Source organism: Peromyscus eremicus, chromosome 3, assembly GCF_949786415.1.
Source record: "Peromyscus eremicus chromosome 3, PerEre_H2_v1, whole genome shotgun sequence".
Lineage (NCBI taxonomy): Eukaryota > Metazoa > Chordata > Mammalia > Rodentia > Cricetidae > Peromyscus > Peromyscus eremicus.
Window position 1 is genome coordinate 132,440,138 of NC_081418.1, and position 12,773 is coordinate 132,452,910.

The window sequence follows — 12,773 nt, forward strand, 5'->3', positions numbered from 1 at the left end:
CTACTGACTGGATTCTTCTTATTCACACTCTAGAGGGCCGCATGTGGGGTTCAGATCCTGCATGGCCCCATCCTGCCCTCCATTTCATCACGAAAACAGAGAGTGGCCAACTTGTACAATCTGTTCTCTGTCCCTGCCTGCGCCCAGCCTCTGTGCCAGGGGGTGTCTTAATTGAAAAACTGTTAGGGAATGTATAAGGAAAAAAAGAACAATTTCAAGACGTTTCAGAAGTCAACTGAGTTCCCTTGGAGATTTTCCAGGATCTTTACAAGGGCTGGCACAGAGTCACATCAACTATCGGGCAAATCAGCACATGGCCCTACTGGCAATGGCCTTCATCCCCTTCTGACTAGGTCTGGGATGGTGAGGGTGGCTAAGGGTTAGAGTTTGAAGACCATACACATGTATACTGCCTCTCTTTATCACTGGCTCCTGGCCAGTCCTGTACCTGCCATCTCTCTCTTCCTTTCAAAAGCACAGGAACACTATTTCAGGGAGACAGGAGCATGTGAGTGTGCCAGGGAGGGCCCTGGCCCAATGCTCCACTCCACAAAGACGCCTACTGTTCCTCAACTTCCCAGAGGTCTGCTGCTGGGCGGACAGATGTCAGCAAGGAACAACACCCAGACTTCCCAACGGGTAAACTCAGTACAGAGTACTTCACCACCAAGGCGCACATTTTTGGTCCCATTGGCCTGTGTTCCCATGGCTGGCACGCTGATGGGCAGAAGTGTCACTATTGCTCGGTTAGCAGCGCTGTGTGAGGAGGACAGGTGGGCCTCGCCAGGCTTGAGGACGGCCCAACGACACTGGGCAACAGAACTCAGGAGCCAGGTCCCTCCTCAGACAGCTGAGGAGAGACTCCAGCTGGGGAGCAAAGAACAAGGAACCCAGTGTGACTTGGTGTGACTTGTCAAGGATCCCAGTCACCACCTGAGCGAGCGCATCTACAGAGAGGGAAGACATCTAACTGGTCCTAGTTCCGAGGACAGCACCTGGCGCTATCTATGTCCCCTCGGCAGACTTGGGCTCTGTGTGGAAATGTATCCTTCATCCGTCTGCCTAGCCTGAGGTCCCTCACGATGGCTCACTAAACAGGGGACACATGCGTGAGAGGGCTCTTACTGCTCTTTATGTACAGTTCCTGCAGAGCCAAACACCCTGTATCGTGCCACACCCCGCACAAGGTCCTTCATTAACAGGACTCTACACTCTGTGAACAACCTGGTCCCCACAGCCATCCACGCTTTCCCTATCCTCGGCATGAGTGAGGGAGGGCCCTGAGGAACAGTGGCTTCCACAGCGCATGCCCCACACCTGCCTGGGCTTCCCCTTTCCCACGCTCCAATCAGGAAAAAGAGAAAGAAAAGAAAAACTCAGAAACCTGAAGATTGTTTGGAATTTATTCTCTTAAATAAGAATGTAACATTTGTTAAAAAAACAAACAAACAAAAAAAACCAGAAACCAAAAAAACCTTAGAGCACAACACCTTGGTTTCACAGTAACGGCAAACACAAAGTTACACAATTAAATTAAAAACTCACAAAGCAACACACCCACAAACTCACAATAGCACAGATTAAAAACATGGGCAAATTAAAAGCTTTAGCTTGGAAGGTCAGAGAGGACAGGCAAAGTGTTCCTTGGCACAGCTAACCCTCCCCACTCTGGCTTCTATGTACCTTAGCTTTGGGCATTGTCTGCTGCCCCCCCCCCCCCGCCTCACCCCAAGAGAAAGGTAGCGTGGTTAAAAGTGAACCCCTTACTTCCCTGGCCCGTTCCCAGTGGCACAGAGGGCCTAGGACGATCCCACTGTGCTGCAGGAAGCAGCCAGGCACAGTGAACGCTAAGACTGGGTAGCGACCCCCCTCCAGTGGAGCCGGCAGCACCCACACATTGACTTGAGGGAAGTTAGGAGTCTGACTCTCTGGTCCCCCTACCAGCAAGACTACTGCCTGGCTGACGAGGAAAACTGATTACCTGAGTTTAGGGGTCCGTACCACCCATCTTCTGAGAGACCCAGCCCCATGGCTACGCCTCGCTGATGAGCTCCCTTGGAATGCTGACTAGGCTGGGGTCAAGCCGGGGCAAGCTTCCAGAAAAAGCTCCTATGGCTTTCAGATCAACAAGTGACTTTAAAAACAGTCTCACTGTTATCATTTAGGGCATAGTATATATAAACAGTATCTACCTATACACTGAACTTAAAGCCATACACATACAGATACACGGGTATACATACATAGAGAGGTTGGCATACACGAATGTTCACTCAGTGCCACTGCTTAGCTTTGGCTCTACTGGGCGGGTTGGGGAGGCAGACAGGATGGCAGCTGTTCCAGAGTGGGCTTTACAGCAGGCTTAGAAGGGACGAGGCCCTAGGAAGCCATGAGAGGATCCCTGGCCTCCCCATCAGGCAGAGTGGCATTCTTTGTAGCATGTGGCTATTCTGGCTAGTGTGGACAATGCCTGCGTTTCCTAATAGCCTACCGAGATTCAAGCATGGAAGCCAATGGGCACCATGTACCATGTGAAGAGTGTCTGGGGCCAGGGGACAGGCCAGTGCCACTTGTAACTACTGCTTCTCCAGGAAAGACACTCTTCCTCACAAGGTGACTGGGGAGCATGCTCCTCCACCTGCTCTCTGTTCTCTGCACCGCAAATGTTCTAGACACTGCGCACTGGGAGAAGAAGGGCTCGTTTTCCCTTCCCACCCACGTGCCCTGCGCCTCACTTTTGCTTCTGCATAATGGGATTCCTCTACCCAAAAAAGGAACCACTTGCAACCAAGGGCTCGCATCCAAGAGAACAGCCATCCCATCCCGGTTTTTCTTTGCCTGTTGTCCAGACGCTTCCTAAACTCCAGGCAGGTACCGTGAGGCCAGGGTAAGGAAATCTGTGCCAGGCCCACTGATCTGTAGCAGTGACAAGAGGCAGCTTGGAAACAAAGCAGTTACAGGTTCGAGAAGAGAAGGAGGAGTTCTATATTAAAAGCACATTACAAACAGAAATCCTGTCAACAGCGTCTCAAACAGCGGGTCAAGCAGCAGCGGGAGACAAGGTTACCGGAGGAAGACAACGCGTTAAGTCGGGCCTATGCGAGGTTTCGGGGGGTTATGTTGTTATTTGGGGGTATTTTTCTGGCTGTTCCTTTGTTTTTGCAACAGCACTAATTCTTGCCTAAGGGGAAGAAGGGAGAGGCGTGCAGGACCAGGTGTGCAGGGGCCGCTGGCCACAGCCTGGCACTTCCTGTTCCTCCTCCACGGTGGGTCCCGGGGAGCACGGGCAGCTTCATGTGACAGAACAGGGACCAGGTTAAGAACCCTTCTGTGACACATTCTGGGAGCCTGAGGCACTGGGCTTTGTCTGAACCTTTCGGGAGGATATTTAGTCAAGCACTCAAAGCTAGTGTGGGACTCAAAGGAGGCATTTCTACCACAGAAGAAACAGAAACCTACTGCATGGCAACTCTAAAATGTCCCTCAGAATCCTGTCCCCCTTCCCAGTCCTTTTCAAGGGCAAGTGCTATGGATTTGAGCATGTTCAGGACTCAGGGCTGTGATTTCCAGACCGTGAGCTGGGCTTCCCATTGCAGGGAGTCCTGACGCTGGGGTAGGGTACAGAGCCAGCCTCGCGCCCTTTGGACATTCAGCCTGGGATACTTTGGACACCGACTCTTCACCCTCTCCTGCTGTTCTGAAAGCCTGTTCTACCTCAGGCCATTTCTCTGTTGTTCTGATTCCTTCACCACACTAGCAAATCCCATTTTCTCAGTGTTTTATAAAGCATTCTTCTCCTTATCTACGGATCCCTTAATTCTTTAGAGTGCCCTAAAAACCTGAAACCCATTATGCTTTCCTTGGACAGGACAGAGGCCAAATGAACAAGTCAAGAGAGTTAGCAAAACCACTGATACTTCTTTTTAAAAGAATGCTCTTGCGCCCTTCACCCGTGGGGAAAGCGCAACTCTGAGTAGCCGGGCTCCTTGGCAAGCTGACTAGGCGGGGCTGTCACCCGATCACATGCACATTCCAGTGTAAAGCCAAAGTTGTGTCTGGGGCCAGCGTACTTTTCTCTGCCAGTGTGTGCTCTGGAGTGTCAACTCCTGAGAAATACTACCAAGGGCTGACCGACTTCACAGGGCTCAAACTCACGCCTGGCTTAAGTCTGGTTATAAACTGTGAGTCCCACCACAAGAGCACCTAAAAGCTTCCACCTCCTCAGAGCGTGAGAAGGGAACACAGAAAAGCGGCAGTCAAGTTCACTAGACCTGGCTGGGGTTTCTGTGCCTTGGAGGCTTAACATACCCTGCACCCCCACAGTGCGCCTGCCAAGCCGCAGGCACATTCTCCCTCCTCTGGTACCAGTGCCCAAAGGCTGTGTCCACTCCTGACTTCATCAACAGAAGCAGCTCTACTTCAAAGCTAAGAAAATACTCCTCCATCATGGAAAGTATACATAAGCTCCTTAGTGGGTTCTGGCTTTGGCCGGTAATCTTTCATTTTTATTTGAGTTTGTACCTGGCTGTGTAAGATATATTTGCTGCTGGGCATAGTGGCATACACCTGTAATCCCAGCACTTGGGAAGCAGAGGCAGGTGGATCTCCGTGAGTTTGAGGCCAGCCTGGTCTATACATCCAGTTTTAGCCCTGGCTACATAATGAGAATCTATTTCAAATACCCCCCACAAAAAATAAAATATAAAGTAAGATAAAAATATATACTTGTTGTAAACAAGAGAAAATGTGTGACATACATAAATATAGCGCTAGAAACTTCACACATAAAGAGCAACCCATGAGAGACATCTGGGGCCACCACAGGGGACTCAGGACCTCTCAGTAGTATACAGAACTGTGGCTAGTTTTACAAGGGCAGACAGGGGGAAATTATAAGGAAAAAAAAACCAAACAAGACAGTTCTCTACAGGCCTCATGTTCCTGACACTCCCCATTCTACCTTGCAATGGACAGAGATGGCATGTTTTCTGAGGTCTGAGGTAGGATGGTACCGCTGAGCTCTTGACACAGGAAGTGGTTAAGAGAGTGGGACAAGGGGTCTTGACCCTCACTGGAAACTCAGATGCCTAAAGTGATTAGGAGAGGGTGGTCCTTGTCACATGGACGATCTGGACACAGACTGGGGAACGGGATGGAAAAACTTCAAGTTACAGTGAACACATTCAAACTGTGGGCCACAGTTTTCTCTGAGACGTGAAGAAACAGGCCCTACACAGGAGTCTAACAGCAGAAGCCTACGGCTCTGGGATTTCCCTGGGTCAATGACATAGCAGCCTCTTGTGGGTTTCCGTTGACCTACGGGGTCCGCACCAAGTACCTCGGTGTGCCTTGGGAGTGTGGGGTAAGCCCACTTACCAGACTGCACCATCACTGGCTCACAGTCTGCCAGTGGAACTCCCCTCCAATCTGCACCAGAACCTCCGACAGGCCGTAGAGAAAGGGGACCCCGAAGGCCAGCAGCTGACACATGAAAAAGGAGTCCAGGGGGTTCTGGGCCACTTGATGCCCAATTGAAGAAATGTTGCTTTGGAGGTGCTGACTCATCCCCTTGGCCTTGTCACAGAGGCCGAGGGAGTGATGCACCACCCAGCCAAACAGGGAAGTGAGGGTACCTGGAGTTCTCTCAGCTGCGCTGGCGGCCACGCTGGCCAGTCCATTTGCATCTGCAGCGGGGGCATCCTGCAGGGGTCCTTTGGCGTCCTAGAAGAGTCCACAGGAAAAAAGAACAGTGACTCCAACTGCAACCCTCGGACTCAGAAGGCAGTGACCCCGAGACTGGCTACTCTGTCTGTCTACTGTATTCCTCAGAGAGGAGGCCTTCCTCAGAAAGAAGTCTTTGATCCTCTTAGATATCAAAATCTGTGACGCACTGACATATAACATATATACATCCTCTTGCCAACTTTAAATGCTCTCTGGATGACTTACGTAACAATGTAACTACTATCAGAGTAAAGGGTTATTATACTGTATTGCTTAGAGGACAGAAGAGTTTGCACAGATCCAGTACAGAAGTATTTTTCCTCCATGCATGGGACCTAGGATGGACTCCATGGATGCAAAAGGCCACTGTACACCTCTTCCCACCATCCCTCTGCTGTATGCTGCCCAAGTGCTGTCCATGAAGTGAAGGGATTACTCAGGCCACCTTGACAAAACAAGAACAGACCACTCCCATTGAAGCAAAAAAAAAAAAAAAAAAAAAAAAAAAAAAAAGTCAAGGGCTCAGATACTAACTCATGGAAGCAGAGGTCAAGGGGCATCAGGTAGAGCAGCCATGGCAGTCTGGTCTCCTCAGGATGGAGAGCAGGGGTTGGCCCTCAGATGCCTGGGCTGTGGGCCTGAGGAAAGGGAGGGACTCCTGGGGCTGCCTATTCTCCAGCTACAAGGAAGAGAGCTCTGACCTCTGGGAAGGAACGGTTAGTTACGGTGAGCAGCAGGGCGCCTTTCTGCTCAGAATAAGCCCGGAGCATAGTCTCTGAGAGTGGCACCACTAGAAGCTTGTAAACCTGGCTTGTCTGCATCCAGCCAACTGCAGTTCCTCTCAAGCCCGCTCATGGGACAGGCGGCACTCTGACAGTCCCACTCACAGGAAGTTACCTTTCCAGACAGAGGAGCCACTGCTGGCCTCTTCCTTTGCGCGTAGCCAGATAGCCGGTAACAGTAGTGCGGCTTACAGTAGAATTTGCCTGCGGACAGAAAGCAGCCGGGAAAAGAGGAGTGAGCAATACGCCACCATGGCGAACTTGGCTTGCTGGCCACAGAATGCCATTGCATAACTCCTACCCCCTCTCCCCAACAGCTCCCGGCTCCCCCCACAATCCAGAAAGGCCGGCCCCGGCCTTCTTTCCCTGTGTCGGATGCAGAGGTCTTTCCCTTTGGGTGTGTGAAGGTTGTTGAGACACCACCAATCAGTGCCCAGAGCAAAGACAGAGCCAGCAAACAAAGTAGTAGTGTGTGAGGACAAAGACGTGGTCACATGAGAACCGCAGCGGCATTTCTGGGGAGGGCAAGAATGAATACAAGTGCAGGGTGGAGGCAGGAAGGCTTCCAGGGCTAGGGCGGTGCCAGTTACTAACTGACAGAACTGTCTCTGCTCCCCTCCGCTACCGTCGACTCCCACCCTCCCTGTCACTAGCCTCGGCCAGTCCAAAGCAGGCTGCAACCCTACAGTGTGCTAAAATAATACAAGGGGCAAGAGATGGCTTCGAGGTGAAGGAGCTGGCTGTGCGCAAGCGGGACAACCTGACTTCGATCCCTGGGACCCATGCACAAAGCAGGACGTGGTGGTGGGAATCTGCAGTCCCAGCATTCCTATGGACAGACAGGAGGCGGAGACAGGAGAATCGGCCAGGAGCTCGAGGGTCAGCTACCCCGGGGTATGCAGTGCGGCAGCAGAAACAGGAAGGGAGACCGTGCCTCAACAAGGTGGATGGAGACAACTGACTCCCCAAAGTTGTTCTCTGATTTCTACACACGGGTGTGGTATGCATGCTTATGCACGCGCACGTGCGCGCGCGCGCGCACACACACACACACACACACACACACACACACACACACACACACACACGCACACACCCCGTGGGTGGATCATAAACAGACCAAATAAACAGAATGAAACTCAGGCGTGTGCTTCAATATAACCAAGGCTAACCATGATTTCCTAGACTTTTGGCCCTGTCTACATGTGTTTACTGGGTCTTACCTAAAGTGATGTTATCCCCTGAGGTGAGCAAGGCCAAAAAAACGTTTGAAAGACCCATTTCCCTTTTCAACACAAGTGTGCTAGAATGAACCAAGAGTCAAATAAACCGAATCTCTCCTCTAACTTGAGGTGTGAAAGCTCTTCAGCATCAGGCCCGTCCTGAGAATGTCTGCCTCAGGAGCCGCCTGCCTTCCCTTACCATTTGCCAAGAACAACGTCAACCAAGGTAAACCCTGGGACAGACGGTCAAAGGAAACAAGGCAAGCGACTGCTCTTCCCTCTCCCCTTCCCTGGTGACCCGGTGTATCTTCTTGCTGTGTGTGCACGTGCACGAGCGGAAACCAGGGTGTACGCCCCTCTAAAACTTCCTGTTTTACTGCCTTGAGATGGGTCTCTCTCTGAATTGGAAGCTTGCCATTTCAGCTACCTTCCAGGGAGCTCCCAGGGTCTGCCTGTCTTTGCTTCCTCAGGCTGGGGGTTTACAGGGATGTGCAACCATGCCAGGCATTTTTATGTGGGTACTGGGCACTCAAACTCAGATCCTTATTGTTATTCGAATCTTAGATGGTCTTATTAATAGAACACCCAGAGCCAGATATCGGGGTGAAAGCTGAAAGATCAGAGAAGCAGAACAGCCAGCCACTAGTTCTCACCTCTGTGAAATCCTAATCGAATCTTAGAGAGTCTTTTAATACCTTATGTCTGCAGAGCAAGTGGTCTTACCCACTGAGTCATCTGCAACCCCTATATATTTTCTTCGTTTTTTAAAGTGGTTGACTTTTCCTTTATCTGCTTTTCTTACTGTGTTAAGTCAGCATGTCAAAATACCCAGGAACACAACTTGAAGGAAGAAATACTTATTTGGCTCATGATTTTAGAGGTCTCGGTCCAAGGTTTCTAGGTCCCATTGCTCTGGGCTTTGCTGACCTGCAGGGCATCATGGTGGCGAGCAGGTGGAGGGGGAGGAGACGCTCCCTTCAAGTTGGCAAGGAGCGGAGAAAGCATGGGGAAAGGGGAAGAGACTGGACAAGTTATATCTTCCCAGGGTTCATCCTTGTGACCACAGTTTTCAACCAGGTTCCACCTCCCAAAGTTTCCATCATAACCCAACAATGCCATGCACTTATCTATCCATCTGTGAATTAACCCACTGATGAGCCAGCTGCCTTCCAAATACCTACCAGCTAACAACCAAGCCTTTAATAAAAACTGTAACTGGATAGTTTAGATTTAAAGCCAACGGTGAAAAAAAATCGCAGTGAATTTTACGGGCTTCAGACACTAGTCGCATTTCCCTGAACAGATTTCTCACCAGCTGCTCGCACTCGGCCAGGACTTAGAGACCCGGCACTGTGGGGCCACGTGATGGGCAAAGGCTGTCATTTCACTGTCTGCTTCTCTACAGGTGAGCGGAGTTTATTCATGTGACTTTTTCTTTTGTTTGTTTTGTTTTTAGCTTATCCACGACTCCTTTCAGATAATCTGTAATAATCCACTCCGTTCTTTTGGGAAGCTCCCCCATTACATAGAAGATAAAATGTATCAGGACCTGGATCATCCTCCATGTTTCGTATTTCACTCTTTAAGAAATACCCATCCTCTTTCACTGGACAGTGATGGGGCTATCACGGAAGATACCGGACCAGACTGGTCAACCTCAGCTACCTCAGGACCCATTCCCCAGGGCTGGCATGTGACTGAGGTCAGGTTGATCAGGGCCATTAAGGAGGACAGCTGTGACCTTGAAGAAAGCACTTCTCTGAGCCTATTTAAATTTTTTTTTTCTTTTTTTTTTTTTTGGGTTTTTCGAGACAGGGTTTCTCTGTGTAGCTTTGCGCCTTTCCTGGAGCTCACTTGGTAGCCCAGGCTGGCCTTGAACTCACAGAGATCCGCCTGGCTCTGCCTCCCGAGTGCTGGGATTAAAGGCGTGCACCACCACCGCCCAGCTTTTTTTTTTTTTTTTTTTTGTATTTTGTTTTCTTATGTATGTCTTTCCTGCAAGTATGTCTGTGCCCACAGAGACAGAAGAGAGCATTGGAACTGGATGTTCAGTTACAGAGAGCTGTGAGCCAGCCACCATGTGGGTGCTGGGAATTGGGACCTCTGGAAGGGCAGCCAGTGCTCTTCACCACTGAGCCATCTCTCCAGCTCCATCTCTTAGAGTATTTAGAAGGAAGACATAACTCTAAAGTTTACACTTTAGTGACTTGACTTTTATCATGAAGCTTGTATACTGTCAGAATTTAAGAACGTTTTACATTTTTTATTTATTTCTTGTGTGTGTCTGTGGAGGCAGGCAAGGGAGGGCACATGTGATCAGCGAACGACTTGCAGTCATTGGTTCTCTGCTTCCACCACATCGGTCTCCAGGACTCAAACTGAGGAGATCAGCGTGGTCCCAGGCACCGTGCTGGGCCACCCCACGGCCCGAGGCTCACTACAAGAACACTAGTCATTGACCATCATTTCATCGGACTTTTCCTTCTAAGTTAGAAACGCAGATCACAAACTCTCCTCCCAGCTCCGGCTCCTGCTCCATATTAAAACTAAATACAAGGGTTTATGTTTCAGAAACCAGGCTCAGATCCTAGCCCTAAGGGAACTTCCAGGAACATTCCAGAAAACTGTTTTCTCTTGGAAGGTAGTTCACGATGCAAAGGGGCAGCTGAAGAGAGCTCTCAGGAAAAGCCAACCTCTCGGCAGCCATTCGGACTCTAGCTTCTTAGGGCTCACTTCCGCCCGCAGCAAAGGAACAGAACTCCTACCTTGGAGAGTGAAACAGTTCACCATCACAGGCATGCGTTATGTGTGCTCCATTAAACATTAATGCTTCTCTCTGTTTTTGGAGGACTCATGTAGCCCACCTGACCCTGAACCCCTGATCTTCCTTGTTTCCACCTCTCAAGTGCTGAGGTTACAGGTATGTGCCACTATACCTAGTTTTAATGTAGTTTCTTATTTCCTTCCCCCAACTCAATTTAATTACTTTTGCTGTTTAAATGAATTAAAAAAAATACATACACACTAATTTTTACCTAACATTTACTATGTTCCAGACATGATTCTAACTGCTTTACATCTATCCATTCATTCAGTGCTCACACAACCCAGTGAGGCACGTAGGGACTGTTACTATCCTTCCATGGGTGAGGCACAGGCAGGCCAAGCTGCCTGCCAAAATGCCCCACAAAGAGCATCTCAGGCAGGAGGCTGGCTCCAGAGCCCACACCGCCTGCCACTGCACTATGGCTCCTGTCTCACGAAAGTCAGCTAGGTTAACATTGTGAATTAATCACGAGTTATAGAGGATCCAATAAAATGACAGACCGGGGAGTGTCTAGATTAAGCCATCTTGACAATCCAACTGAGTGATGGAAAGGGGGACACAGGTATCCGTCAGGCTGGCCCAGGGTGAACCGGCATTTACTCCACTGTCTGTGTCATTTAACGACTCGGGTACCATGGACACTGGGTCTCCAGTCAAGGGAGACGAGCACTTTAGTTGGACGGAGCAGAAGACACGTGGTTCGGGAGGAGAAAGCAGTAAACACCGTGGGAATAACCATAGCTAATGGTGCAACCAGAACTCAGTGGCCACGTCATGGTCTGGGGAGACCCCGGAGGAGAGGACGTGTGGGGACAGGAAGGCCAGTTAGGCCATTACAACATGACTAGGAAAGTGTATTCTAGGGAGGGGACAGCTCAAGCACGATCCTGTGGCACCAACTGTGAACTTAGGGAACGAAGACGTGATCAGTGTGCTTTGCCTCGTGTGAACTGTGTGTATCGTTCCCACTGAATGTGCCAGCCCGTGTGTTAAATGAAGGCTGGGTCTTCAGCTACTGGGAGAAGTTAGGTCGCTGGGGGTGTGCCTCGAAAGGACTGTGGAATCTGGTCCCTTCTTCTCTCTTTGGCTTCCTGGTAATGAGGTGAGCACGTCTGCTGTACACCCCTGCCACGTGCTACCGAGTCACAGCCAGAGAGCAGCGGACCAGAGGCCACAGACCAAAACCTTCACATCGGAGCCAAAATGATTCTTTTCTATATACGTTGGTTATCTCAGGCATTTCGTCACGTCGACAGAAGTTGATGAACACAACCTGGTAAGTTCCTAGAGGTACAGTCACACTTCATTTATACCCTCAGGAGAATGAGGGATCTTCTTTCCGGGCACATCCAAGGTAAAAGACTAAAATAACCTAAGTATCAAGGGCAGTGCTGAGGTGGGGCCCACCTGCCAATCCCTCTCCCTGGAGTCAAAGGTGCTGTCCCCAGAGAAACGACGCGTGAGAGTGGAAGGGAAAGCGCGACACCAACAGGTTGCCTTCCTCACCGAGGTGACTCTTTCAGCTCTTCCCTGAGCAGTGTCTCTGCCAGTGCAGGAAGGTCATGTTGAGTTCGCCACTTACTCCTGCCCTCTCGGTGACAGCCATGACTGTCTGTGTTTCGCTATTAGAAGGATCTGTATGACAGGGGTGACTTAATATGGGCTCCCTCTGCCATCACCTTCTGGTCCCTTTACAGTCAACAGACCACCTATTGACACACAGGTTTGCTATCATCCCTGTGAGGACTGAGTTTACTTCCCTATTCACCTAGGTTTATTACTCTTTTTTTTGGTTTTAGAGACAGGGTTTCTCTGTGTAGTTTTGGTGCCTTTCCTGGATCTCGCTCTGTAGACCAGGCTGGTCTTGAACTCACAAAGATCTGCCTGGCTCTGCCTTCCGAGTGCTGGGATTATGGGCGTGTGCCAACACCGCCCGGCGGTTTATTACTCTTAAATTAAACCATGTCCCATGAATCCCTCAGCATCCTGTAGGGATGGCGGCAGGAGTCATAAATGCCTTTGGCCACCCATTTCCATTCCCTTAAGAATCTTCGGGGGTGGGGGTGGGGGGCTGGAGAGATAGCTCAGCAGTTAAGAGCACTGACTGTTCTTCCAGAGGACCCTGGTTCGATTCCCAGCACCCACATGGCAGCTCACAACTGTCTGTAACTCCAGTTCTAGGGGACCTGATACCCCCTCACACAGACATACAGGCAG

At 50.2% G+C, this 12,773-nt stretch overlaps 1 protein-coding gene across 2 annotated transcripts in view; it reads right to left on the minus strand.

The window, feature by feature from the left end:
• The window catches only part of Mical3 (microtubule associated monooxygenase, calponin and LIM domain containing 3), a 116,087-nt gene that overhangs the window by 66,325 nt on the left and 36,989 nt on the right, over positions 1-12,773 (minus strand). The window contains exons 17-18 of one of the 2 annotated variants that reach the window (XM_059258518.1): positions 6,622-6,710; positions 5,634-5,721 (exon numbers count right to left, since the gene is read on the minus strand). In XM_059258518.1, coding sequence (XP_059114501.1) covers positions 5,634-5,721; positions 6,622-6,710 — 177 coding nt within the window. Of the gene's footprint in view, positions 1-1,482; positions 5,722-6,621; positions 6,711-12,773 lie in introns of those variants that run through there. The other variant, XM_059258519.1, reaches the window with a different exon arrangement.